The 27,674-nt window shown below is 33.3% G+C and overlaps 4 protein-coding genes across 16 annotated transcripts; all 4 read right to left on the reverse strand.

Moving 5' to 3' along the window:
- Positions 1 to 704: 704 nt before the first annotated feature.
- On the reverse strand, positions 705 to 4,026 carry LOC141707630 (UNC93-like protein 1). Of its 5 annotated transcripts, none has more exons than XM_074510899.1 (4): positions 3,687 to 4,026; positions 3,154 to 3,254; positions 1,155 to 2,007; positions 705 to 1,060 (listed from the first exon to the last, which is right to left on the reverse strand). In XM_074510899.1, the coding sequence occupies exons 2-4, from the start codon at positions 3,197 to 3,199 to the stop codon at positions 796 to 798; spliced, it is 1,164 nt and encodes a 387-aa protein (XP_074367000.1). In that variant the 5' UTR covers positions 3,200 to 3,254; positions 3,687 to 4,026; the 3' UTR covers positions 705 to 795. The 5 variants fall into 5 exon arrangements, with proteins under 5 accessions (XP_074367000.1, XP_074366999.1, XP_074366998.1 ...); XM_074510898.1 differs by having other exon boundaries at positions 3,154 to 3,249; positions 3,623 to 4,026; XM_074510897.1 differs by having other exon boundaries at positions 3,623 to 4,026.
- On the reverse strand, positions 3,860 to 7,340 carry LOC141707631 (BRCA1-associated RING domain protein 1-like). Of its 2 annotated transcripts, XM_074510902.1 has the most exons (10): positions 7,182 to 7,340; positions 6,869 to 6,922; positions 6,695 to 6,765; positions 6,161 to 6,253; positions 5,673 to 6,076; positions 5,386 to 5,483; positions 4,893 to 4,983; positions 4,432 to 4,597; positions 4,131 to 4,294; positions 3,860 to 3,983 (listed from the first exon to the last, which is right to left on the reverse strand). In XM_074510902.1, exons 5-9 carry the CDS (start codon positions 6,009 to 6,011, stop codon positions 4,134 to 4,136), a joined length of 855 nt encoding a protein of 284 aa, XP_074367003.1. In that variant the 5' UTR covers positions 6,012 to 6,076; positions 6,161 to 6,253; positions 6,695 to 6,765; positions 6,869 to 6,922; positions 7,182 to 7,340; the 3' UTR covers positions 3,860 to 3,983; positions 4,131 to 4,133. The 2 variants fall into 2 exon arrangements, with proteins under 2 accessions (XP_074367003.1, XP_074367004.1); XM_074510903.1 differs by lacking the exons at positions 3,860 to 3,983; positions 5,673 to 6,076; positions 6,161 to 6,253 and having other exon boundaries at positions 4,133 to 4,294.
- A 4,753-nt stretch (positions 7,341 to 12,093) lies between these two features.
- On the reverse strand, positions 12,094 to 22,979 carry LOC141707632 (phospholipid--sterol O-acyltransferase-like). Of its 8 annotated transcripts, none has more exons than XM_074510907.1 (17): positions 22,605 to 22,975; positions 21,428 to 21,563; positions 20,380 to 20,524; positions 19,449 to 19,618; positions 19,271 to 19,347; positions 18,642 to 18,852; positions 18,375 to 18,552; positions 17,987 to 18,086; positions 17,310 to 17,404; positions 16,189 to 16,240; positions 15,674 to 15,745; positions 14,257 to 14,398; positions 13,678 to 13,782; positions 13,529 to 13,613; positions 13,370 to 13,459; positions 12,588 to 12,644; positions 12,094 to 12,487 (listed from the first exon to the last, which is right to left on the reverse strand). In XM_074510907.1, the coding sequence occupies exons 1-15, from the start codon at positions 22,821 to 22,823 to the stop codon at positions 13,378 to 13,380; spliced, it is 1,869 nt and encodes a 622-aa protein (XP_074367008.1). In that variant the 5' UTR covers positions 22,824 to 22,975; the 3' UTR covers positions 12,094 to 12,487; positions 12,588 to 12,644; positions 13,370 to 13,377. The 8 variants fall into 8 exon arrangements, with proteins under 8 accessions (XP_074367008.1, XP_074367007.1, XP_074367009.1 ...); XM_074510906.1 differs by having other exon boundaries at positions 14,257 to 14,425; positions 19,271 to 19,409; positions 19,538 to 19,618; positions 22,605 to 22,974; XM_074510908.1 differs by having other exon boundaries at positions 14,257 to 14,425; positions 18,375 to 18,522; positions 22,605 to 22,973.
- A 1,890-nt stretch (positions 22,980 to 24,869) lies between these two features.
- Positions 24,870 to 27,343, reverse strand: LOC141707633 (multiple organellar RNA editing factor 2, chloroplastic-like). Its single transcript, XM_074510912.1, has 4 exons — positions 26,785 to 27,343; positions 25,802 to 25,899; positions 25,660 to 25,725; positions 24,870 to 25,214 (listed from the first exon to the last, which is right to left on the reverse strand). The coding sequence occupies exons 1-4, from the start codon at positions 27,207 to 27,209 to the stop codon at positions 25,072 to 25,074; spliced, it is 732 nt and encodes a 243-aa protein (XP_074367013.1). The 5' UTR covers positions 27,210 to 27,343; the 3' UTR covers positions 24,870 to 25,071.
- Positions 27,344 to 27,674: the final 331 nt, after the last annotated feature.

Consider the following 27,674-nt stretch of genomic DNA (forward strand, 5'->3'; position numbering starts at 1 on the left):
ATGAGTATCTGTTCTCAACAATTCTCGGGGTGAGCCAGGATCGAACCCAGGATCTGGGACGACAGAGGATAAGCCCTTTACCACTTGAGCTATCCAACCGTGCTCAAGACACGAAAATTTTGTATTTGTCTTTTTAGTACACGACACGAACATATACTAACATGAAAGTAAACGGTTGCGATTCAGTGTCGGTTTTATATTTATCCTTTAAATACACAACACGATATAAATAAATATTATAATTAAATATTAATATTTATATTGAATATATGTATATTTATAGTAAATAATGCATATTTATTTTAAAATAATACTTGGTTTTATAATATTATATATAAATATGGTCTAAATATATATGTTTCATATATTTTGTAAACTTTTTTACCAAAAATTCCTATATTTTTATTTATTTAATTAAGAAATTAAGTTTATATTATTTTTTATTTTTACACGAAAACGCTACACGACGCGACATTGCACGAATCCTAAACGATAGGTTTTGGATTTGGCATCGAAATTGGCAGGTCTAATTACAGTTATTGTGAATGTAGACATCTGAAGTTCAGAATACTTAAAGGCTAAAGCCTTAAAACATATGAAAGGAACCTAATGTTATTCAAGTCAGTTATAAAATCGGACATGCCTATTACCTATATACAGGACACTACACCACATCAAGTCTGAATCTTTTGTATACCCGATACTACATTGTGAAGCATAATTTTATTGAATATGTGAGTTTCATAGTAACATTCTCTTAACACCAGAATGTTTAAAGAAACACGGTACTCCAAATTAAGATGAGTTGCTTAGCCCACCACATGCATTGTCCATAGACCCTGGTATCATTTCTGAAAGTGAAACTTCATTGCTGGTTTGCTCTTCAACTTCACCCTCATCTTTCACAGCCAATACTACTAAAATCACCAACAACGGATAGCTTATTGTGCAGAGTCCCCAATTCACAGCCAACTGAGACATGAATGACACCTTATGTGTATCGATTTGCCAAGCAACTGCCGCTCCTGCACTCTGCACTCCCTTGTAAAATCCAGTATATCTGCAACAGATTGAATATATCACATGAGTAAAAATTATATTTAAGCGAGGTTTGAATTTTGTTGTCTTAACTTTGCTAATGATTAATATATAACCTGCTTAGTATAGCAGAATCATCAGCCAAAGCTCCAATAACCCAATAAACCATGCTCTGAAACATAGCATCCAATAATCCATAACTAAAATACAGAAGGAATGGTCCAGCAAAATCCGAACCAGAATCCTTGTAGTCGAGTTTCACAGGCTTGTCATCGCGAGAATATTCAAGCTGCTTCGCGAGCCCTCCACCCCAAATAGCTGTCCCCAGAACTCCAACAATAGAAATACCAACCAAACCCCTCATCCTCCTACTCTTAAAACTAAGATCCATAATATAGCCAATCATAACAGACCCTATCATCTGAGCTCCCCAATAAAACACATTATTCAGACCTCTAGTCCTCAAATTAAACAAAATTCCATTCACATTATTAAACTGATAACTATAAAAGAAATTACTAGCCCAAAAAGCCGGAAACATCAACAACATTTTCCAATCCAAAAAGAGTTTCAAAATCGCCCACGACTCAGTCCTCACATCAGAGTACTTAATATTAGTACACACAGAACCATCATTTCGAATAACCTGACTAGGATGTAAGATAGCAAGAGCAAGAATAGTTCCAACAGCCATAAAGACCATGAAACCAATATAAGTTCCATCATTAACCGAGCTAGCTTCACTTCTATTATAATTCAAAATAAACGGAATCAAACCACCAATAACACCTCCCATATTAAAAATACTCCAAAACATAGATATATAACTTCCTTTCCTACCAGATGGCGGATAAGAAGTCATAATTGCACCCTGTCCAGCCCATAGCAAGCCAGCACCAACACCGAGAAAAGCTCCAGCAACAATAGCAAACGCCTGGTGCCTGTGATGATTGTAATACAAGAAAGAACCTGCATAGAGAATGTAAGTAGAACAACCAGTGAAAAGAGTGAGACGAGGGCCTAAAATATTATAGATCCCACCACCCAAGATTCCGAAAACAGCAAAGGTTGTGTACAATGCAGTGTTGGCATTGTTGGCGGCGGTGGGATCGACTTGACCGCCGCCACCCATGCCTGATAAAGCATTGAACATTCCAGGACAACAAAAACAGACCAAACCAATCAGGATCACTTGAACCAATGGAGAATTGTATCGAAAATACGATGAGTACTGATCAAGATTTGCAGTTTCTTTATTACCCATGTGATGAGAATTTCTAGTGAAAATGAAGAAAACGATGATTTGGGTGAATGAGTGAGAGTGATAGTCAGAAGAGAAGCGTTGGCATTGGGGATACAAAGATTGTCTCAGGATTTAACTAACTGCCAATCTGCCATGCTGATTTAGTATATTGTAGCTGTCAGTATTTATTACACTATAACTAATTTGGAACAAAAGGACAAACACTTTGAAGACTTTTATACAATTCCCTTATAAGACCTTCACTGTTTTTGGTTAATTCTTGCTACCCCATGCAATGCACACACTCAAGTGTCAATCTATTCGATGTTGTTATAATTATCAAACAAGAAATTTTAAAATAATTGTTTCAAATCTAATACTTTTTATATATACTAGTTTTTTTTGGCCAATTTTATGTATACTACTTTATATAACACATAACATTGTAAGCTAGGTTAAGACAGCATGGGTCCTAAACAGGGTGGAGTATAGAAATCGTAATTAATTAGAAACCGAATCGAAATCGTTAAAATTCGAACATATTAAAAATGGTCTGAATTCAAACTGAACTATATTAACTAGGATTTTGGTTTCGGTTTCGATCTTGCGTTAAATTATACAATATAAAATCGAAACCGAACCAATTATTATAATGCAAATCATGTTCCTTTTTTTGTTGGTGAAGAATTTCATTCTCCTTGGGATTCTCATGAGAGAATTTACGTTCTTAGTTGAAACTTGAAAGGAACAGGGAACCCAACTTACTTTATTGGCCAAGGATTTTGACCCCCTTGAATCTTGATTGTTTGCAACTAAATTTATAATCGACGCGAGTACTTTTAGCCCAACAGTTTCAGATCAAAAGAACGTACAGATTAGTATACTAGTACTCGTAATGTTGTAGGAAGTACATAGCATTGGTAAAGTTGCAGATCCTTCATAATCTTCTACTCCAATGTAATGTTATTCTGGACTGTAAACTTGCTGTTAGTGGCTATTTCAGTGAAATGTATATAGACATAGAACAGACTTGCTGCATTTTGTAAAATGTAATATAATCACAATGTCACATGTTTCATTTGAGCATTCATCTAATAATTTTTAGGATTGAGCATTAGCTTAAAATTGTATTAGCCGAACAGAGAAAGGAATAGCGATTATGAACATATGCCTACAAAGTTCAAAATTTCGTTCCCATCCCACCTATATTCATCTCCTCCAACCAAATAGTGAGCAAGTAAATGCTTACTATAAGTCAGCATATGTTGAGACATCATGTCTTTTATAACTATACTAAAACAAACTATACCAACACACTGCATAGTTGCACATGAATCTTACCGTGTTGGCAATAGGCCATCCCCGTTGAAAATTTATTAATAGCAGGACAAAGGCTGCAACTTACATGCTGCAATTGATTCCAAGATCCATGTGTGTTTAGAGCCAGATCTTCTGCAGTTTCTAGTATTTCCAGCACATGGGAATCTTCATCTCCTGATCTGCAATGATCTATGAGATCCGCGTTATACACAATTAGAGTTTTCGAGGTCTCCTTGGCAACAAATTTTTTTGAGATAAGGCGTTCCTTGTTCTCAAAAAGAATACCACCAGCAGCAAGAACTAAAGTTTTGAGGTCGTTTATAAGACCCGACTCAAAATCTCCACTGAAGTAGAATCTTAGGCTACCAAAAAGTTTTGGTCCCTCAATAAAGAAAAGTAATGGAGATCAGCTGTTTATAGTAATAAAAAAACATGAAAAGAATCTATAATACTTTTGAAGACTATAAATCTTTTAATTGAACTGAATTATCTAGTTATCGACACATTTCTTGTTTTCAGGGAAAGAAACCTGTTAATTACGCAAAGTTCTTTTAGAGTAAAGGTTTTCACTTGCATTATCCCAAGCAAGATGTCTGCCGGTCTTTGGGCCATCGCGAGCTCCGTGATTGTCTAGGGTAACTTCAAAAGGTTCTTCCTCGATCGGTTTGTTTGCTTCCGCACAAGATTTTATCCCTGCAAACATCTTGCAAGTTGCATAATCATTGAATAAAATCATAGAAACCCACATTCGGTACCTACGAACAACAATTTAACAAGATACTAGAGGACTTTTGCGGTGAAAAATTTATAAAGGAGAAAATAAATCTTACAGTTCATAGAGATGATCCATCGTCCGTATAAAATTCCCATGAGGACTTTCATTGTCCTCCTACAGGAACCACTTGCATCTGTGGCAGTTATTACATGGGTTATATCTGGTCTCCAAAACCTTGCCACAGTTGCACCACAATGTCTAGCAAACTTGACGAGATAACACTGTATGCCAAGAAGAAAACCAAAAAAATGAATGTGATAATAAGAAAGGAGTTAAGACATATCATCAAGCATACATGCACACCAAGAAGTGTTTTATAGTGATATCAATCAGATTTATATAATGTAAAATCAACAACAGGAATGCAAGATAACTTTCTTGCTCAAAATCAATGATATTGTCATATTGGTCTGTCCAGTCATCAGGTCACAAGTCACAACTGCTTAAGGCAACAGCATGTCATTGAGATGTTGCAACTTGTCTACAAAAATAATTTTCTTCAAAGTTAGAACCAACCAGATCTTTGGAAGGCAGAGCAGATCCACAGAATACCCAAGTTTCTGTTCCATGAGAAGATGTCGACCAGAAATCTGACTGCGTAGGGATCCTGTGTTCACACAGAAAAAATATTATTCAACAAATTAGAACTCCAGGTAAATTCTATTGGGAATATATATAAAAAGAATTTGCACTACAACAAAATCATATCATGCACGAGGGAGAAGTGGGAAAAATAGTTACATTTTGGCACCAAAAAAATAATAGTGTTTATTTGGATTTGCATGTTGTAGATATATTAAAATCTATATAAGCATAGATATAATGTCTCCAAGACTCCAACCATGTCAATGAACAATAAATATTAGAAAAAGCAAGATACAGAAGATATGGAAGAGACAAGATCCAAATAAACCTGTATGACATGGAAAGGTCTACAATTTGGCCTTTCATTTAATTTACTTTTCTGATAGGGGGATCAAATCCAGAAGAGTTTCTTAAGATCACTTACCAATCAATGCAGATGTTGTCAATGTTTGTGACTTTAGAGGTGGACAAATCTCCTGGTACTAACTCTTGGTTGGCATTATGTAAATTTTGTCCAGGTTCCTGCAAACAATTATATGTTCAGCAAGAATAGATTTATGAAAAGAAGATCATTTCTTCTAGAAGCAGGTAGTCTCTATGTAACACTAACAGAGTTTCACACTGTCACTACACAAGTATGCTAAAGGAAACTGAAACTAAAATCTTTTAAAATGTAAGTTTAGGAATTAGTACTAACATCACATCACTCACTTCAAAAGTATGAACAAGACCACACTTGTCATTGTATGCTTCTGATGAATTTGATATCTTCCGTCTTTTGGCATCCTTATATATATCTCTTAAGGAACGAGTCCTACCTATTGATAACCATTTCATTTGGTTCATGTTTAATGTCTTAACTGCAATCTCAACTAGATTCCCATTTCCGAGCCGATCCGGAGGCTGAGACTGTGTCGACTTGTCCTGTTCTATACCACGCTGATTTTCATTTAATCCAATTCGTACATTTGGTTTAGTATGATCTAGAAAACTCTTAGCTTTTCTACTAATATAATTTTCCTTTGCAGGTGGCTTAACATGCTTCTTCATTATCCCATGATTTGTTATATCTGACACAGGAGACTGCTCTGACAGCCTTGCTACATCTTTCACGACTGAACAAGAAAAATTGTGGTCAAAACCGCAGCACGAAGGTCATTACACTGCACATATGTTTTAATTATAGTAAATTGTCTTACCAGAAGCAAGCGGATATATGTCAGCAAGTGAAGTCAAACACAAGCTTTTGAAGACTGCTACTATATTTTCCGTATAAAGTGCTGGCCGTGTCTCTGCCTCATAAAGACAAATTAAAACCAAAGAAGAAGTGGTTTTGACTTCTAACACTTGACATCAAAACACTTATACACTATGCGTTTAAAAAGTAGCAGAGAGAGAGCTAAGAGCATTTATCAGTCTCAAGTAAAACTAATCCTACAATTGCAGCAAAGTGTGCTAGCTACATTATTTGTGGAGTGATAGTTCAAGAAATTTAATAGCTCTGCAATACGATGATTGATGACATACATCTTCAAGATTCAACGCTACAATCTGATGAGTGATTGTAGATTTATACTTGTTGAAACTCAGTAGTGCCATCTCATCCCTTAGGACTAAAAAGTAATTATAATCTCTGGCATTTGAAATGTAACCATGTCGTGGATTTAAATAACGACACAAACCACAACCAACAACTTAAACTCCACATTAATCTTCATCTGAAATTTCCATACCTCGATAAACAAACTGTGTTTTGCACGCAGGACAAATGGAACCATGTTTCGTCACGTTATTAATTCACGAACTGCTTACACAATTAAAAAATAAAAAAAATTACTTGAGTAAATCAAAATTAGTAGTAACAAAGTAGCTCAAAGTAGTCGGTTAAATTGGAAAGAGTAAATTACTTGCAAAACAAATGATCACATGGGAGCAAAGTGGGTTGATTGAGCAACTCCTCGCTGCGAAATAAATATGACAAAGCATAATAAAATCAGTAAGCAAAAGTGTATATGTTGCTTGTTTTGTAGCACGAAAAACTAGCTACACAAAATATGCAGAAATTCGAAAAAAAAAGACAAAGTAGGCAATTAATTTGAACCAAGTCAGAAGTGTAGCCAAATTAAACGCATGCATCGTGTAGAATCTGAATCAGGTAGAATAATAATGTGTATACAAAAAACAATGTAAATGGGACGGGACGGGACTTGAAGAAAGTACCAGAAAGGGCATTTGAGAGCTAAAGAGAGGTTGTGGGGGTGAAGGAGCCATGGATTCACCATTTTCTTATCACAACAACTCTTGCATTTGCATTTTTCCAAATTTATGAAATTAGTCAAGTAGAAGAAGAAAGCCCCGATGAGAATGGAATGGACGGTTGATATTTGTTACTACAAATAGGTAGCCTCATTTACGTTGCGTTAAATATATATGGCAAACATGCCCTGTGCGCAGCACCAACTATTTTTGTAAATGCACATTTATTTCACCCCCCCATCTATACTTTTTTACCATTTGCTATTTGGTAAGAAGGCTGCTAGTAGGGATGGTCATTTGCACCGCCCCATCCGATCCCGTCCCGTTTGGAGCGGAGAATCGGGGATTTGGGGATTTTTTTGGTAACGGTACGGGGATCCGAGAGATATGTGTAAAAAATTCGGCGATCGGCTCGGGACGAGGGCTCTATCCCGACCCCGAATCTTATTTTAAATAAAAATAATATTATATATATATATAAATATCTCAAATAAATATTGAATACAATATATTATTATTTTCAGTTTCTTATCTCCTAAATTATTTAAATTTACTTATCGTAATATTATTTCAGTATAATAATATTATTTTTGTTTATTAATATACTAGAAATAAATAATAACTCAAATTAAGGTTAAACATTAATATTAAATTTTTTTAAAAAAAACTATATATTATGATTTACAATGTGAATTTTTATTGAAAATATTATTCAATTTTTATTAAACGAAAAAAATAAAGAAATTCCCCGAATCCCCACGGGGATCCCCGTTCCCATTTCTATTCGGGGATCGGGGCGGGTTCGGAGATCGGTTTTGGGTTCGGGGATCGGGGGCAGGAATAGCACTTTCTGGCACCGAAGTGACCCGATCGCCATTCTAACTCCTAGTAATGAATAATTAGGTTGCCCTGCAATTTCAAAAATCCTATTTAATTGGGTAAAATTTGATGGGGTTGAATTGTTAAATTCCCACCCAACCCAACGCGTACTGTTGCTTTCATTCATTCATGTATCTTAAATTAACCATCTTCTACTATTACCTACACTACAGTTAAATATTTTTAAAGTAATAGGATCGGAACCAAAAAAAAATATTACTTTAACGAGTTTATTACTTATCGGGAGTAAAAAAACAATTAAGTCCATTATGTTGGGATCGGAAAAAAATATTATTTTAGCGAGGTTATTATTTGATCGATTATTAATTTATCGAGATTTAACTGTACCATTCTTTTTGAAAATAATACTCCAAATTATTATATCCTAATTATTTAAGATATATATTTTCATTTGTTTTATCTCGAACAATCTCATTACCCTTCTTTTTTTAAAAAACTTTTTGTCATAAAATGTATGTACTTGCAATATTTGGATAATTGGTTTAAAAATGTGATATTAGAACAAAATTGGTAAATTCGACTTTGATTCTTCTATTTATTTACATTTAGATTGTGTGGTGATGTTAGGAAAAATGTATAAAATATTAAATAAGTTCAAAATATAGGTAAAGCGTTGAGAATGATCAAAATTTACCCGATAAATTTATAAAAATTAAAGTAGTAGTTGTGATAAATTTGTAGTGTTCTAAAAGTCAGAACTCGATTTGACTCGGACAATTTACCAATTCACATAAAATGGGTTCTCGATTTAAAAATCAGATGTATTATAAAATTAATTTTATTAATTCAATTATTAATCTACTTAAGAGTATAAAGTCTGAAGTCTTTTACACTCTGAAATTACTAACAGCCATTGACCTTGGAACGTATCAACATAAAATTGTCATTGAAACAGTTGCAATACGGAGGTAATTAGTACAATATGTGTATTATGATCTACAAACTACATATAATATACTAACACTTGCACATGAACACCTCGTATGCCCGCATCTTCTGTCTCAAATTTGAAATGCTTGGCTACAATTCAATCTCAATTTGAAATTCAAACCGAAACTAATAATTTGTGTTAGGCGGCTTATTAATATTTTCAAATTTTGAATTTTAATTTCAGTATACTTTTCCCATATTTTCACATTCACACTATCTTTAATGTCTTCTCTTGTTTCTACTAAAGAGTTAATTGAATCATTAACTAGCGATGATTATTTTATTATTTCGGGTTGTGGCCATTAACGAATTGAAAATACAAAAGATTATAGATATTCCTATATATAATTTAAATAGATTGGTTCTTAATTTATTTTTTCACACTCTTAATTGACATTTTATAATTAATATAATGTTTATTACATGTTTGATGAAATGCGTGTTCGTCTCTAATTTCATCAAGGATCTTCTGAAGTAATTCTAACTCATAAGATTAACTCCCATATTCCTATACAAAATTTAAATCCTTGAGCAGCATTAACATATTGCCCTAATTTAAATACTTGTGGTGATTAGGTATAATCCTATCCTAAACACAAATTAACATCATTGTTAATCACGAGTTATATTGACTGGATCTCATCTAGGTTGTCTCTTTCAATCACCTAGAATACCATTTCAATTACAAAGTTAATTACTCTTGATAAAGCATTACACAAAAATTAATATAATCAATTATAATGAACATAAAACAGAGAATTAAAAATAATACTTGTATAAAAACTTAAGAATCCGTTAAAGTCCTAGAATAATAATTAGTTCAACATCTTGAAGAAAGCACAACAAAGGAATAAAGAAGATGAAAAAAAAGATAAAAACTTGTGAAGTAGCTTTAATCTTTATCTCTGCATCTTCTCCAAGTGTCTCGCGGTAGTTCTTCTCGATCTCTCTCTAAAACTATATGTTCTCTAACTTCTCTGTGACGTGTCGAACTGATAAATATATTATAATACAAGTGAATTTAATGCCATGAATAAAAAAAATTAATCCTAAATTGAATAAAATTCTAATAGGAAATTCGTGGGATGACTTCATTGTTTTTCTGAGCAGATATAAATATAAGGCCCAAGACAGAATTGTGGGCCTCTTTCAAATTTTCCAATGACTTCTTTTGGGACTAAAACAGACTTGTAGAACTCCCGGCATAGCCCAAATAGTAAATAGCGCAAATCCTGTCCAAAAATTCGAATTTTCAATGAATTGACTCTAAAAGATTCAATTTAAGATCCAATCCATTATTTTTTTCATTCCTACAATAAAAAAATAAAACACATCAAATAAAATATCAATTTCATAAAAAATATCTAAAAATATAGGGATAAATAGGATAAATACGAAATTGATGAATCGATGATCGGACGAACTGTTCGGCTTCAGGACGTAGAAATAAATATTGAAGAGTGAAGAGGTTATTAATAGTATATATTTACTTATCAATTTTTCATAATTTGTGTTTGAATATTAATCATATTTTTTCTATTTACGTGAGTTTAAAAATCTAGATGTAGAGCTCAAGAAAAGTTTTTTAAGGTAGTCATTGATTTATGTGTTTATTTTATTAAACATTTTAATATTCAATTCCTTAATTAAAATTAAGCATAAAGATAGTAAATAAATGTCATTAAGTTTTTACATGTTTTCTCCTAATTCCACAAACAATATCCTAAAATTAACCTCTGAATCATAATTCTCTTTTAATATTATTTCATGGCACAAACAATTGATAATTGTGGATCTGTTGTGGTTCGGTGCATAGCACGAGTAAACGCTATATATACAATATGATTCAAACATATAATTAGTTAAATTTTATGATTTTTATTTGAAACAACTTCGAGTGTAATCACAAATTCTAATTTAATCAATTATTTTAAGTTTGAGTTAAGTTTACTCAAACGGGCTCTCATATTTTTTTTGACAAACAAAAATAAAATGCATTCATTAAAACACTGGAAGACAGTTGGAACAAACATGTGAACCATTAATACAACCTGTTTGGGAAACAAATAAGCGAACCAAACTAATAGTCCTTTTGATTTCATATTGCTTAACAAATAAAATAAAATTCTTTGAAATAAAAAGGATTATAATAGTTTTTTCACCAATCCAACCAACACCAACCCACAAGTTAGGACCTTCACATAAATGTCATATGTAGCCCAATATTCAGAATTTTTAGTTTTATCTACTAAACTCAGAGAAACAAATGCCCTCAGACTATGAATAATATTTTGTTGTGAAAAATAAACTCTTGTAATATGTACCACCGTCTCAATTTCGATACAAGAAATCCAGATATCCCAAAAAAGCCATAAAATCCTTTCCAACGAAACCAACACCAAAACACACAAATATTTTAAACCAAATATACTCATACCCAAGAAGATTTGGGACAACCTTGATAACAAGGTACAAACAAATCTCACCCAAAAATGATATTTATTCAAATTTTTTGAAAAAACGGTAAAATAAAATAAAGGATGGAAGAGTGAAAATGATTAAACCGTGAAAGGGGACTGTAGTTCCGCGGAATGAAGAATAGAAGGGGTGATTAGAATTTAGATCTAAAAACGTGTCATTAGTGTGGTTTTAATTAGCAAAATATTAAGCGTACTCTCATATTAGAACAGAAACTATTCACAATTGAGAGATCAAGGTAATCAATATTATCATAATGCTTTCTACCTTCATACTCGACTTGTTTAACACTTTATCGATATTAGTTGTTCTTCATGTAGAGCCTTTCGACATTGATTTAGCAGTTTAAAAGAGCACAACCCTGAACGGCTAAATCTCACAAATATTATTGCAGATGAAAAAATGGAACATATTGCTAGTATGTTTACAAGTTCTTACTAAAAACAATACTAAATGCAGCTAAATTGTTGTCAAAGTACGCTAAATATGTGTCTGTTCCCCTGTGGCAACATCAGATTTTATTTTTCATGATACCAAAAGCAGCGGATATGGTATATGAATGACCAGATGACGAAAAGATATTTACAGAAATTGCTGCAAAATTTTATTCTCTCCAAAATCCAAACACAACAAAAACTATTCATTTCAATTGACATTACATGTACATATATCGGTATTACATTCAGCATTTGAAGCGCCTAGTTCGGTTGCATGTATTCAGTTAATCTCTGAGACAATCATGAGTTTTAAATGTCAAGTGTAATATCTATGTATAAATCAGCCTTACCTGTATTCGAAAATGGCAGAACTCTAATTTCCACCAGGTTCAGATGTCCAATTATCTTTCTAATTGTATCTATATTTATCTGCATCAAGTTCAATGCTCGTGTAATGAAGTTGCTGAGAATCATTAACTGAAGTGCGCTCATATAAGGGCCAGGAATGAATTTTCTGAGAATCAACTGAATAAATACGAACAAAAAAGATGCCAATTACATGTCTACACAAAATCATGTATAATTAAAATTTAAATCTGTATTAGTGATGAAATAAATAACTTACAGATTTGTTCATACGCCTAGAATCACAATTAAGGAGTTGTAATCAACACAGTTACACCTGAAGAAGCAGAGACAAAAACTTATCACTAGGTACAGGGGCGGACCCTAAATCTCAGTAGGGGCTAATCAATAAATATAATAAAAAATTTAAATATATTACGAAATTTTATCTATTATATCAACAAAGGTTTGGTGCAGTGGTTGAGGTATTGGTTTCTCTAAGCGAGTTTAACTATATAAAAAAAAATTATCTATCATATGACAAAAGAATTTATAATTTTAATAAATTTGAAGTTAAGTTTACCCCATATACAAGTATTTACACCATACGAGATAAGATATAACAGAGAAATTTATAATCTTAGGAGGAATTTAAACTTTAATAAGGTCATACATAAATTTCTATTTTTAGTAACGTTTTTTGAAAATCCAGTGAGGGCTATAGACCCCACTCGTCATATACTACGCCGCCTCTGACTAGGTAACTAGTGTAACAGGATTTAGAAGAAGCAAGTATAAAAAGATAGGCACAGGGTTCAATGATCAAATTAGTTGAAACCTAAACAAGTAGCTGCAGAACATTTTACCGGAAGTGGCTAGTAATAAATTTGGATCTCGTAAATACAATCAATTAACTAGTAAGACATGATACGCTTCCTACAACTCCTCTCTGTCTATATATATACATGTAATCATCATTCCGAGTGGAGTCATAACTGTGACCTATCCTTCTAAATTCAGAAGAGTAATGATAATTTAAATAAAAAAACGAGAGAAATATACCCGACAAGTTATACATAATTTGCAAGAAGATTGAGTGAAGAACTCCTAAGCCTGCAGCTCTGACCCAGGTGAACATCTCCAAACACATACCTGTATTACTGCATAGTTTAGTGTATGGCCAGTGAAAGAGAGTCATATTCAAAAGGAAAGTAAATAAACCTATATTCGCAATTCTCCGACCAGGCACAACGAGCTTTCCCATAATCCCAGTAGCAGTCTTCGTCTCTTAATGGTCCACGCTTAGCTGTCTCAACGAAATTATGCGGTAAGTTTTAATTAACTAGAGATGTTGAGTAAAAAGATGGTACCTTTTGTGACAAAATCTGTTGTTTTATTTGGATGAATATCATTCCACATCTCAAGCCACAGTTCCCGCATCAAAACTGGGGATCTCACGATATTTCTGTGATTTGCTGCAAAGAGGCGGAGTCAGCGTCCAGTGAGTGACTCCTTTATTAAATGAAAAATGCAATTCCTATACAATTAAGCTACTCCTTGTAGATGATCTTAGAAGCTCTCATGGACTAATACATGCTGAATAACAGTATCAATACTTCTTTATGGGTAATCACAAACTAGATAGTTACATTACTTGCAGCGCATTCTAGAGCATGAAATTGGCTAATGACTATTGCTAAAACATAATAGGAAAAAAAAGAGAGAGGCAACTATCCAGAAGCAGTGCAGAAAGAGGGCAACCGCTGATAATATAGTCGTGAAGATTAGATGAGACGCTTATATAAGTAATTGATAAACATCATTTTACTTCTTCCTTATACTGAGACACCAAGCTATCTTTGCCTCAATATTATCTATGTAAAAAGAATGAAACTCTGAAGGACATACAAGGGTTCTTCACATAGTTTAATATTGTATAAACCTAATACCTTTATCAAGTTCCCAAACGGCTGTCTTCTTTCCTGGAAGATTTGCAGAATCTTCAAAATAGGTTATGTACTTAACCTTCGGAGACCTTGTCATGTTTGCAACAACATCCCCCTCGTGAATGTGTTCAACATTTAGCTGCACCTGTATGTCTGATCCATCATGTTCCGACTAACACAGTTAAAGGAGAGTATAAGCACAGGGAGGGTAAAACCATATTCTAATCAACAATTACAATGAACAATTGTGTAAATTTGCGATAGCAATTTGGTTGTTAAATGTTTTTAGGTTCAGCAGTATGACTGCGAGGTAAGATGGGGCAACATTCTTTTCGATGCATGAGCTTCAATACCCTTCATTTGAGATGTATGGAATCAAAGATAAAACTAGCAATAAATTATCAAAAAAATGCTCTTTTGTCAAATTCTTGACTGCTACTACTAATAAGTAGCTCTCAAAATACTGAAGCTGGGGAGATGTTGAGAAGTAAATATAAATACTTCCTAGAGCAGAATTCTAAAAAGCTACCATATAAGATGGAAATTATTACAAAATTTTAGATTTATAAAATATTCATAGAGTAACATTAAACTGACATTGAGCAAGATTTAAGATCCTGAAAAAAATGACCAAATTACAACTCTTTGTTTCACGAAAACATTTTTTCGAAGAAAAGTTTTCAGAATTTTTTAATTTTCCTGCTTTTGTTTGATTTATTGAAAATATATTCAAGAATTTTCTGCATTTTTTTCGTTTCTAGAAATAATTTTTTTCTCTAAAGTAGGAAAATTCCTTTAGAAAAAATTATAAGTTTCAGTGAAATGACTTACCCTTTACAAAAGAAAAAAAAATTCAAATTGAAAAATTTCTCACCATTTTTATTATTTTTTATTATGAATTTATGATTAATGATAGAAACATTAACCCGAAAATTATTTTCTGAGAAAACCTTTCCCAGAATTCACTTTCCTGAAAAGTTTTTTCCAATATCAAGTTATTTTCCGGCAAACAAAGAGCGCCTACATTACAATGCAAAGATATGGGGCTCATCAAAAGGACTAACTATAATTAATGTTAGTTTATTGTGAACTGACATTGCATCAATTTAGTGTTTTAGTAATATGAGATCATCAAGATCTAGGGTAAACCTGATACTATAATAGAATGAAAGGTTCGACTGAAATAGTTGAGAAGGTTTTGTTCAGAAGAGAAAGGTATCGTTGCCTCATCTTTAGAATTTGACAAACACTAAACAAGAAAGAAATAATATACGAATGAAATCAAAGAATAGATATTTGATGTTATGCATGATCCTCTGGAAATGACTTATAAATGTCATACAAATCCCCCTGAAAATTACAGTAACAGTTCTTCAAACAAAAGTTAAAAATGTTATTATTAGGTGTTCTGGCCGAGTACCTGTGGAGCCCTTGTTATATTCACTTTTGGCCCCAGCCAAGTCTTGCACCAAGACAGGGAATTATAAGGCACCTGAAAATTGATGTACTTAAATACATTTAATATTAGAAGGAAAATAAAAACCCTACTGAGTTTAGTTTTTAGGGAAGCATCAAGTTTATTTACCAAAAAAGTATCAAGTTTCAGAGTCCAGTTGGAAAGTAAAAAAACAAATAAGAGTGCACAACTGAGAGCTCATCTCTATGATCCACGAGGATGATGCAAATACCCTGAACCTAAAATGACGCATCTTTGGTATACAATTACAGAACTCAAGAAAACCCAGTGATAGGAGAAATGGCAAGGCGTCGAGTAAAAATTGAAGTTCATTGCTCCCATTTTCACCCTTAGGTCAAAGTTTGTTTTCAGACAAGATTGTCAATTCTTATCATTTATTGAGAAAGTTTAATTAGGCTAAAAATGTTCATACATATTATTCAATAAGAAATTCAAGCAAATGTACGTTTCCAGCATACCGTTTCGTCACCACTTGTTGCTCCTGGATTTCCACTAACAAGATTACCCGACCTAAATGGATGTAGAACTTTGTAAGAATTATGTGTGTATATTGAGACTATTTACAAACAGAACATGTGAAATAATAACTGCAAGATGCATACTTAATAGCCTCCACCAGAGGAGGATTATGATTTATATACTTTCAAATGTTATATATGTTACCCGGACTCTGGTAAGGGGGACGGACACGGGTGCTGATCCGTTAGATTCTTAATCTTAAAAAATTAGTATCCTTGTGTATAGAACCAAAATTGGTCATAGATGGGGACTCAGCATGTATAGTTAACATGTAAAACATTTCTGCAATATTAATTCACTGTACATTTTAGAAATTTGAATTAACTTTTCCACGGATCTTGCTCTCTATTAACAAGTTGTCAGGAGGCCTTTTATTTCATTCTGAACTAGATTGCTGCAGAGCAAAGTATCCTGTTTCAATACACCCGTAACATTGGATTGATGGATGAAAGTGTCTACAACTCTACATGTAATTAGAACGTTAGTCCGGGAGGGACATACAAAGATCATGATTAAAACCATTTACCTCAACTGAGACAGGGATGCATATAATTATGGTTATTATATCAGATATTAAAGATACAACAATAAGCTTGGACTATTTACCAGTCTGGTGTTGTAATCTTATATAAGACCACTCTTAGATTTCATATCTTCTATTTATTTCTTGCAAAAAATCTGAATATCTTTTGGTAACATAACAGGTTGCTATAAGACACAATTCTCATTCTTTAGTAGGTGAATTTATCAACTTCTCAACCAAAAGGGCCAAAGAAACATAATATGAGTACACCATATCTTAGTCCCTTTTGCTTTATTTCAAGAAGGAGATTGTTCAAAATGAAACATTGAAATATAGGAGTTCAGCATAATAATGGGCTTAATCATATAATAATTATAACTTCCTACCCCCAAACCAATTGTGGGAGTTGAAAGCTCTGTATCAAGAATTAAGAGGAAAACACTTTTGAGAAGAAATAGGGCATATCAAATTAAGTACCATGTACGTAAGCTACCACAATTAGGTTATAATAATATACAAGGATCCTTTTGCAGTTACCTGGAATATAAAGATCCTTCAATCTCATATATCACATCAGTTATGATCCAGTTATCAGGGTAAGGCTTGCCACTTGGTGCAAAATAATATCCAACCTGCTTTGCCAACTTTTTATGAATGCTAGGTAATCATAGATAATTAAATTTCCAAGAAACGAATGATTGCTATTCCAGAAAAAATGAAGAAATGATACATGTTTTTACAAAATTAAACAAAGAAAAATAGTTGATGAGCAAGAAGTTAATGAATTTGGCATAGACTTAAGTTTCTTTCAAATTATATAAGTATGCACTATGCAATAGCAATGATCGATCCGGAAAATTTTATACAAGTACGCTGATCAAACATTGAAGTGGTACTGAATTGTTTCTACAAAAATCAACTTGTTGGGCAAGTAAAAGACTTCAATGATCTTAGCTTATCAGAATCAGATTTTAAACGAATCTGGAGTACAATCTACAAGCATAGCCACTAATATGCTTCTTCAAAACCTAAAATGCTTTAAAAGAGTACAATGTAGGTAAAATCAACAATATTACATACATAAAAACGCAATAAAGGAAAAGAGTACAATGATGACTCTTAATAGCAGTTATATGAAAAGAGCATAACCGTCTTAGAATTAAAACTATAAAAGCATCAATTAGGAGGTCAAGGAGGAAGAATAATTGCTGTACCTCAGTTTTTGAATCAACTCCGTAGATGCAAAAGATGTTCTTTAAAGGAGGTCTTTCCCAAGGTGTTAGTGGATTAAGAATCGGATCACTATGATACGAACTGCCATGCAAATTTGATAATATGTTGGAAATATATAAGGATAATATACATCACATATTTAAACTTGATGTATAATAAAATTAGTAACCGAAGTTTGCAAGTCTAAAAGCATCTATTCACCCATTGATTGATACAGTGAATATACTCGTGTGCTCGTAATAATACAACACAATGCTATATTATGAGATTGCCGCTAGAAGAAAATCAGGAATTTGTATCAAGAGATATGATGAGGCTGACTTCTAAGTCGAAAATGCCATTAAATCACATGTCATAGAGATTACTTACTTATTAAGTTGGTACAGGACCCTTTTACTATCAGGATCATAATCTTTTATTGCTTCGAAAAATGTCCCATCTGATACTTCATGGGCAGAGAAGGATAGTAGGTTTGACAGTCCGCATTCCATGCTAGACAAGTTTCCCTGTGCAGCATCTAAAAAGGATGAATAAGCATCACCTCCTGCTAAAATCGCAGATAAAGCCTATGAGCATATTCAAGTAATATACTACTAACAAGAAACCTAGTGCTTTTATAAAAAAAAAAAAAAATACCCCGAAAAGGAATCTCAATGTTGACAACATTAGTTGGCCACCCAGAAAAATTGCACTTTAATTTGTCTACATCACAATGGTACACTTTTTGGCCTTTTTTGCTATTACCAGCTAGATGCTTTCTGTACATATTATCAGACCTACAATACTTTGAAAATGGCAGCATCCAAAGTGTAGAGGCAAATGAATTGGACATCAATCGAGCTGTCCCCTGATATCTTGCCAAATTATTTTATCAATAAGATGTTAATAGTAACTTCATCAAATAATAATCACGAGAAGAAGTTTCCAAGGTAAAATATACAACACTTCCACTTATTCTATATCTGAAAAGGCTAAAGAGAATTTTGCATCATCTTTAAATAAGGGAGGCGACGAATGAATAAATTGCACAAGATTATCAGTTAATTTTAAATAGTGAAAATGCATGGAAATACAGATATATAAATTGAGTGGCAGTTAATTTGAGTAAATTTTTTTTTGATCTATTTAAATAGAACGACCTCTTATTAAGATGTGATAGATTGCTGGCTAGCAGCTGATAAGAGATGTAAACTGCATTTAAATTAACGAACAGATTATGGAGAAGACATTCAATATACATATTGAAAAAGAATACAAAAAATAACCTCAGAAACAGGAAGACCAAATGTCACTCCAGAAAGTGTTGATTCAATCATCTGAACTGAACCAAGAAAAGGTGATCCTGAAATCAGATTAACAGCACAAAGTCTGATTAAACTGTGTGCTTTACTTCCCTGATAAAACCTGTTAAGAAAGTGGATTCTGATTCGGATAGGTATATACCAACAGCAAAATAAGCATGTATGTGTTCATCCAGCCAATGAATGTATGCTTTGGGTGCAATTTCAAGCTTCAGCCACTCCAAAAAGTACCTGAAGACATTGTTGCCCAGTGAATGAGCAAAAACTATTGAGGGACCGCCACGGTGTTTAAGTGCAGTTTCAAAAGCGAGCCTGCAACAACATATAGAGTTCAACTACAATTTCAATAGTGGCCCTGCAATAACATTATCAGACCTGATTGAGAAATTAATCTATCTGCAGATACAAGTGAATACTTGAAAGTTGAAACTGGAAAATATATGTTCACTGTCGCAGGTAGAAATATAAGGTTCTCAAAGAGAAAGAGGTGCAACAATAAAATTGATCCCTCCCGCGTGGGTCCTGAATTGTATTTACTTTAGTTTAAAAAAAACAGGTAAATTCCAATAAAATTATTTTTTAACATTTAAACTTCCATAAGGAATGAGCTAATTATCTCATGTCACTTCCATTTTCATTATTACTTTCCGAGTCCGAGGCACCAGCAGAATAAAAACAAAAATATAAAATACAGAAAAAAGATTTACACAATCAAAAATTAACAAGGATGTCATCAGCTATATGCTTCATTCTGTTCCAAACTTTGGCCGCATAAAAGAAAAATTACTTTTTAAAAAATTGGATGAATACTTAAAAATTAAATTAATAACCACGATAGGCAAGAAGAGATGGAAATCGTCATGAGTGAGTTGAGAATCAAAAACTAGAGTAACAACTATAGTGTTATATTACTTTTGTATATAAATTGTGCATGGGTTGCTGTAAGATGATTGTCCAATAGGACAGAACAATCCCTAGAAGTAGGCCTCAGATTTGATGATGATGAATTATGATGCACTTGTAAGTAAAACTGATTCAACAAATTAAACAGTGATGCAATCATTTATACGAACTTTAGCTTGTGAAAGTAGAGGTCTCGCTCCTCAAGCTTTAATGGTGATAGCCTCCAGTCATATGGAGCAGGAATTATTGCATTGGCCTCAATTCCAAACTCAATGCACCACTTAATCCAATCTTTCCACACAGATGAAAGAGGACCTGATTACCATAAAATTTATTCAAGGAACGTAATTTAATGTAAAAGGCATAAAAGATAAAATGCCTTCTCGATACGTCATTCAGCATGAAAAGGATTGTGTAATACTTAATTTGAATTCGTTTTAAATGTAAAAATATTAATTCCATCTATAGTACTAGACAGTACCCTTTTTTTTAATCAAGCAAGGAGAGCCCCAACTTAGCAACTCAATAAAAAAAATCACAAATGTCCTCAGACTTATCTTTGGTCTTTGGCCACACATACCATCTCGATCTGGCTACATTGAATATGCATTAAATTCAAAAGATAGATATGACAACTCCTCCAAAATATAGATTTATTTGCATGCAGAATAGATTCTTCTATATTAAATCATGAATTAGGAAGATTTAAAAGATACAGATTAAAGATTTATATAGGTCTCAAGGTAAAGCATCTCGGTCAAGCTTGAATAAAAGTTAATTAAGTTTGGACTGAGCAATCCCATTGATTGTAATCGTATCCTCTCATAACAAGCAGGTAACTAAACTAATGGCCTATTAGCTAAGAAACAACGAGACGGACACTGTCTCCCGGACAACAAGCAGGACAATAGAATTTTTAAAAAGCTAGGGAAGAATCGATCACTCTCTCATATATTGACAAAGTTTTGGTCCCTTTTTGATATCTGTCGTAGCTGAATCTAAGTGCATGGAAGGACTGCACTTAGAAAAAAATCACTATAGTATGATCTCTTTTTGCCCTTTTCCTTTGATAATCTAGCCCCTATATATTTTTTAAAATGTGATGTTTCTTCCTTCTGCTCTCCGGATATACGAGGTAACATATAAAAATGCAGTTTTAATGACGACTTAATATCGAGCAAAAATGAACATGTCAAGACTAGAACAAGGCACTCATACCTGTAATATAACCTGGATCAATCTCCGTAATTGCAGAAAGACCAGTGTCAGCGCGAGACTTGCACTCAGGGTTATCTGATTGGGTGTAAGGGTCCAAAAGCATACACTTAAGCCAGCAATTCACAGCAGAAAGAAGCTGCCCAATAGATAGCATTATTCTTCAATCTTCCATGGATATATTCGACAACAAATGCGAAAATTTAGCATATTGAGATAATATATTGCTTAACACTTGAAAAGATAATTCAAATATTGTATCAACCAATTTTTTATCGAACCATTCAGTTTGTGTATGCCTCAGCTTAGATAAAGAATTTTTAAATTAGCTATTCAAATTAACATGACGCACTTCATTTTCTTTCGCAAAGTTACAAGTATATGTACTATATGTGGCTACATATTGCAGTGTACCGGCAACCATTACAAGAAACAAGACATTGCACTGTAGTAATGATATGATGTCCACTGTCACGGACACCAGATCTCTAGCCTAATGCAAATAAACACACATACCTACTTTCATGGTTCACTTCATTCTTACATCTAGTAGTTATAGGTTATAAAGTCTCTTAAACTTTTAATAATCTCACATACTTTAAAAAGAAAACTCCCAAGTTAGTTCAGTATCTAGCATCATTTGGTGAATGTATTTGATCAACATAACACGTGCTACAACAGATTATTGCAATGTCTTCCAAAGATTTCCCAGAGTATACAAATTTGTCTTGAAGTTCTTGGTCTAGATCAAGTTTTTTTTTTTGCTAATAACTTCAAGATCAAGTTACCTATATCAATTCCAAATTTCTAAAAATATAATAATATTGAATTTCCTATTTTCCCTATAAAGAACATGTTTTATACACACATGTCCTCGGCCAAAAAACTTCTTTATAGAAAAAGCATAACCTTTTTTATTCATACAGAAGTACATCATCACCTCTATGAATTTTGTCATTGTCCAACCATAACACCAAAACTTGACACATGTACTACCTAATATAGAAACCCAAAATATAAAAACAAATATATACAAAGAATATAAATAGAGGGGGAGAGGGAGGAGGAGAGAGAGGGGGCAGAGAGAGAGAGAGGGAGAGAGAGGGAGAGAGAGGGAGAGAGAGAGAGAGAGAGAGAGAGAGAGAGAGAGAGAGAGAGAGAGAGAGAGAGAGAGAGTTACTTTGGTGGAGTCGAGCCAAACTAAATCAAGAGGATTGAAATCAAGTGGAGAGAATGGACAATCCAAAATAGACCAAGCTCTGAGCTGGGTGGAAGCAAACCCAGGTATAATTATACCCGATAGCTTTCCGTAATTTCCGGATAAAGCTCTGCCGTTGACGGCGCAGCTGTATAGAGCTCCGATGACAAGAAAACCCAATACAAGTACTCGTATTTTCATCTGTTTGTATGTAATGATTTTGAGCTTGGGTTTGCTATAAAAACCTTTTTGGATGGGGAGATTTATAGTACAGTTCTGTATGGAAATGATTGTAAACAACAATTGTTGTTATTATTGTTGAGTTATTGACCGTAAAATCATGATCTCACCCCATGCATATTGGAGTGCTCCATTTTTTCTTGTTTCGTCAACTATGAAAAGTCAATTTTTAGTATTTTATCTTAAAAAAGTATATCTGTATAAACTTTAACATGAAAAATCTCATATTTTTTAAAGGAAAAAAAGTATTTAAAGACCATAATAGAAAATTATTCGATTAATGCACCTCAAATTTATAATATTAAAATATTAAATTAAAAATCTAATCATACGGATATAAATATCTAATGAAAATAAATAAGCAGACGCTTTTTTAAATAATTTTTTAATTTGAGTCAATCATTTTTTAACAAAAAACAAATATTCAATATTTATCGTTAACATTGTATAAAAAATAATATTATTATAAAATCAATGTTATACAACTTAGATTTGCACGAAATTTTTGCTAAAATAATATTTTGACTTAATTTTCAAATTCGGAAAGTTGATCTTCAAACACATTCATTAAATATAATTATAGACCGCATTAATAAAAAAATTTCTTTTAATGATCTTTAAAAACTCTAAACCCATTTTTAAATTAATTATACTCTACCTTGTGGTAAGAATTTTACTCTTATATTTAGCAAAAAAAAAAAGATTTTTACTCTTATAACTTGTATGTACCGAGCTGGACAAGGTCGCCCCTGCAGTTATGTTTTATACTTTGTCACCCTTTATTTTATAAAATTGCCCACTTAAAATTATGTACTTTCCACCCTTTTGATTAGTTAAGGTGTCAAATATAATCCAAATTTAATTTAATTGAGTAAAAATTAGGGTGAATTCATGAATAGTTTGTATTACTTCTCTAGACAAAATAATAATAATAATAATAATAATAATAATAATAATAATATCATCTCTAGACATAATAATAAAAAATTAAATGGTGGGGTCAATTAAAATTTAATTTATAAAGTTAGTATAGAAGAAGAAAGTAGCGGATGTGAATGAATGTAGTTAATTTTTACTATATTATACAAATTTTACTATTTTTGATAAATTTTGAAATGTATAAAATTGAATATGACAACCTAACAAGGAAAATGTATAGAAATGAATAGACGGATTATCAAATATCATCCAAATTTACCTTAAGTAGAAATTTATGAGAATCCATGAACATATACCGTTTCCCGTATTCATGCGAGTTGTATAATTTTTATAAGCATCTCATTTTGCAAATCATATTTTTGTTAGCAGTTGACAATGGGAGTGAACCCTGTGATATTTGTTCCGGGGGATGGTGTTCCCTGAATCACTAATTATCATTCTTTGCCAACCATTCTCGATGAAGAATGGCTGGTGCTTTAACACTAGGCTGAGGTGCTAAAGCTAAACTACAAATCTCGAACATTTGAACAGTCAGATTAGATTAAATGATTTAATATTTTGTAAACTACTATATATAGAAACAACATTTTCCTATACCTTTAGGAAGTAATAAAAAAAATTAAGATCCTTTCATAATTTAATGTTACCACTTCACAATCAACGTTGTACACAAATAAAATATCTTGTAAAAAAAGGTTGGAAGTTGTCAACAATATTCTGAATCCCAAGAACCATGTATATATTTGTTACATTTTTATGAACCAGTAACTGGCCATTATAGTAAGAAAATATTATATTCTCAAGAAACTTCTATAGTTCTCAACATTTACAAAACATATCTTCATAAAAACAATTCCCTCTGATCCTAACAAAGAGCACTCGCAAAGGGACGGAAGATCTGTATACATCTCATATCCCCATACCCTACTTCCAAATCAAAACAGACTTTTGTTTAAGTTTAAGAGAATTAGTTAGTCAATCCAAAAGCCACATTTCCTCCGGCCAAAAGATTCACAATTAAAGTTCAGCCTACCACTGATAGAATTCAATTGTTAAATGGATAATAGATTGCGACTTCAACCACAACAATTAAATTAACTGATACCAAGTTCATTCAGTTTATCATCACAACCTAATAAAACGGAAGTGCACAACACTTCATCAACATGACATCTAGATACAAGTGATCCCCATAAAACGTTTCTTACATGATCTACCATAAAACTAACTCCGCTTTCAGATGCGCTGCTATCAACAGTTTCCCCGCCACTTACCTCATGTTCTGGCGTCGGTTATTATAGCGGGTGCGATCATTGTATCTTGGTCTGTCCTGAGCTCTCTGAGGCACTGGTTGCACTCTGCGTTCTCTTTCAGGAGATCTTTTGACAATCTCACCGTTTACCAGCAACTCAGCTGGGAAATCATAACAAAGATGACTTAGTGTAGTATAAATTATTATTACCCCCACAATGGAAATACTTCTTCACAACCATTCTGCTTAACCACCCAGACAAAATATATCTAGTCTCATCAACACCAAAATCAAATTCCATAATTTTGGACACACAAATGTTCAAGTGACAATGATGTATGTTCCAAGCATATTACTGCCATATGATTTCTTCATATAGAATGAGTTGTTAAGTTGCACCACCAAGTCACCAACTATTACGTAAAATGGTGCATTTTTTTACCGCTAAAATGGTGCATTTAAAAAAACACAGACAAACACCTTTAGATAAATGGAATCTACATGGTGATGAAGTATCTTTTTAACTATTTGTATCTTCTAATACATGCAACAGTTTACAGTTGTAGAAACATAAAGAGACCCGTAAAAAAAATGAAATGAACTTACCTCCATAATCCTTGTTCTCAGCATCAACATAAGAATCAGGAAGGACAAAAAGAACACCAGGCAGACCTGTAAAGCATATCACAACAGATAAAGTAGATGATGCAACCAAAAAACATTAAGCTCAAAATACAAGGAAATGTACCTTCAAGCTTATTTGATGTCTCCTCATCAATCTCACACCCAAATCCAAAGTACCTCTCACATGATACATTGTAAATCTTCTTCTTTGCCTCTTCCTCACTAATAGATCAAACATTTCATAATAATCCGCCACTATACTTGTTAATAATTAATACAACTTCACCAAGAATTCTATTTATTACTCCCCTTATATACAAAGAGAAGTCTCATTTTGACTTAAATTGTCAAATTCAAATTACTTGTGACACACAGGACCATCAAGAAAATAAGTAAAGAATGATGACAATATTTCAGATACAATACATTTTCATTAATTGCATTGAGAAAAATTTGTAACTCGCATCAATATCTTGAAATTACATTAACTTAAAAACTCGAATTTATATAAAACGGTCTAAAATGAAATACGCTTTCATCATTCCCAAAACAAGCACAGAGATGCAGTAAAACTAAAACAGATTGTATATGCACATAAACCTCAATTCCCATAGTAACATCACAACTATCGCATAAACCTGTCTATAATTAACCTCTAAACTATATTAAGGCAAAAACACATCATCTCTCAGTGATCAAGAGGCAATCCCAAAATATGACAAGACATGTCATTCTGTAATATGTCCTTAATTTCTCCATTTCTAATCAATTAACCTATAATCCAACCGTAATAACAGAAACTATATAGTTTAATCAGTATATCTTCAGTTTTTATTTACATTTTACATTTTTTGATCAATTAATAACATAATACAAACTATCTCATTACAAACACCACCGAGATCATCTGGGACATTGTATTAAAAGCTCAAAGTGTTTCAGCTCATCTAATCAACCAGAATACAATACACGGTAGTAGCAATTAACTTCTATTTGACCTTCCTTAGCTAGTGTTCGAGTACACAGTCCACGACATAATTAAACAATCATACACACATATAAATGTGAAATAGGAGGTAAACAAAGAGTAATTAGGGAGTAATATACCTTCCGAGAACCTTAGATAGGGTATCGATATAACACCGAATCATCTCATCCTTAGTCGCATTCTCTCCACCAGGCTTATCCATCACAATCAACCAATGCTCATAATCACACCCTGGGAACAACGGCGCCATCTCCGTCGGCGGTCGGTCACTGTAATTACTCCCGGAGTTAAGCGGCGAGTAGGCCCCGCCTGACCGATTGACTCTGCATCGCACCTGATTGAGTCGGACGGCGCTAGGAGCGTAGACTTTGAGCGAGTGAGTGAGCGAGATAGTGGAACGCGCGGGGCGCGTGAAGCCGGCTAGTGGGGGAGGTTTGGAGATAGTGGAGGATAAGGAGATGAAGCGTTTGGGGAAGATGATGGAGGAGGAGGAGAGGGAGATTGATCGGACGGTCAGGATTGAGCGGGCGAGAGCGGCGGCCATTGGTGAGTGATGAAATGGAGAAACGGGTGGGTTTAGGGTTTTGGGGGAGGATGGAGTGGATAGATTTAGATTTTGGGGGTTTTGGTGTTTGTTTACGAAAGAGAAATGAATAATATCTTGGGCCGTTTGGTAAGTTTTTTTCATTCTTAAAATTATGATTTTATATATTACGGAGTAATAATTCTAGAAGGTATATCGCCAATCCGACTCTCAAATAAATCAGATTAATCGGCATGAATTATTCTTGGTTTGTATTGTTGGTTATAAGCCCATCCAGGCCCATTGGGCGAAGACCCATAAACGTCCGGGCCGAGACCCACTATTTGCAGACCATTGGACATAACAAGGGACATAACGCCTCCATTCCACTCCCTCCTTAATAATGGGTAACGGCTGTCATTAAAAGCAGGATTGTGTATAAAATATAATACCCCATATTTTATTTGGTGCATTATTTGGTGCATT

The sequence above is a fragment of the Apium graveolens genome, chromosome 2 (genome assembly GCF_009905375.1).
Source record: "Apium graveolens cultivar Ventura chromosome 2, ASM990537v1, whole genome shotgun sequence".
Lineage (NCBI taxonomy): Eukaryota > Viridiplantae > Streptophyta > Magnoliopsida > Apiales > Apiaceae > Apium > Apium graveolens.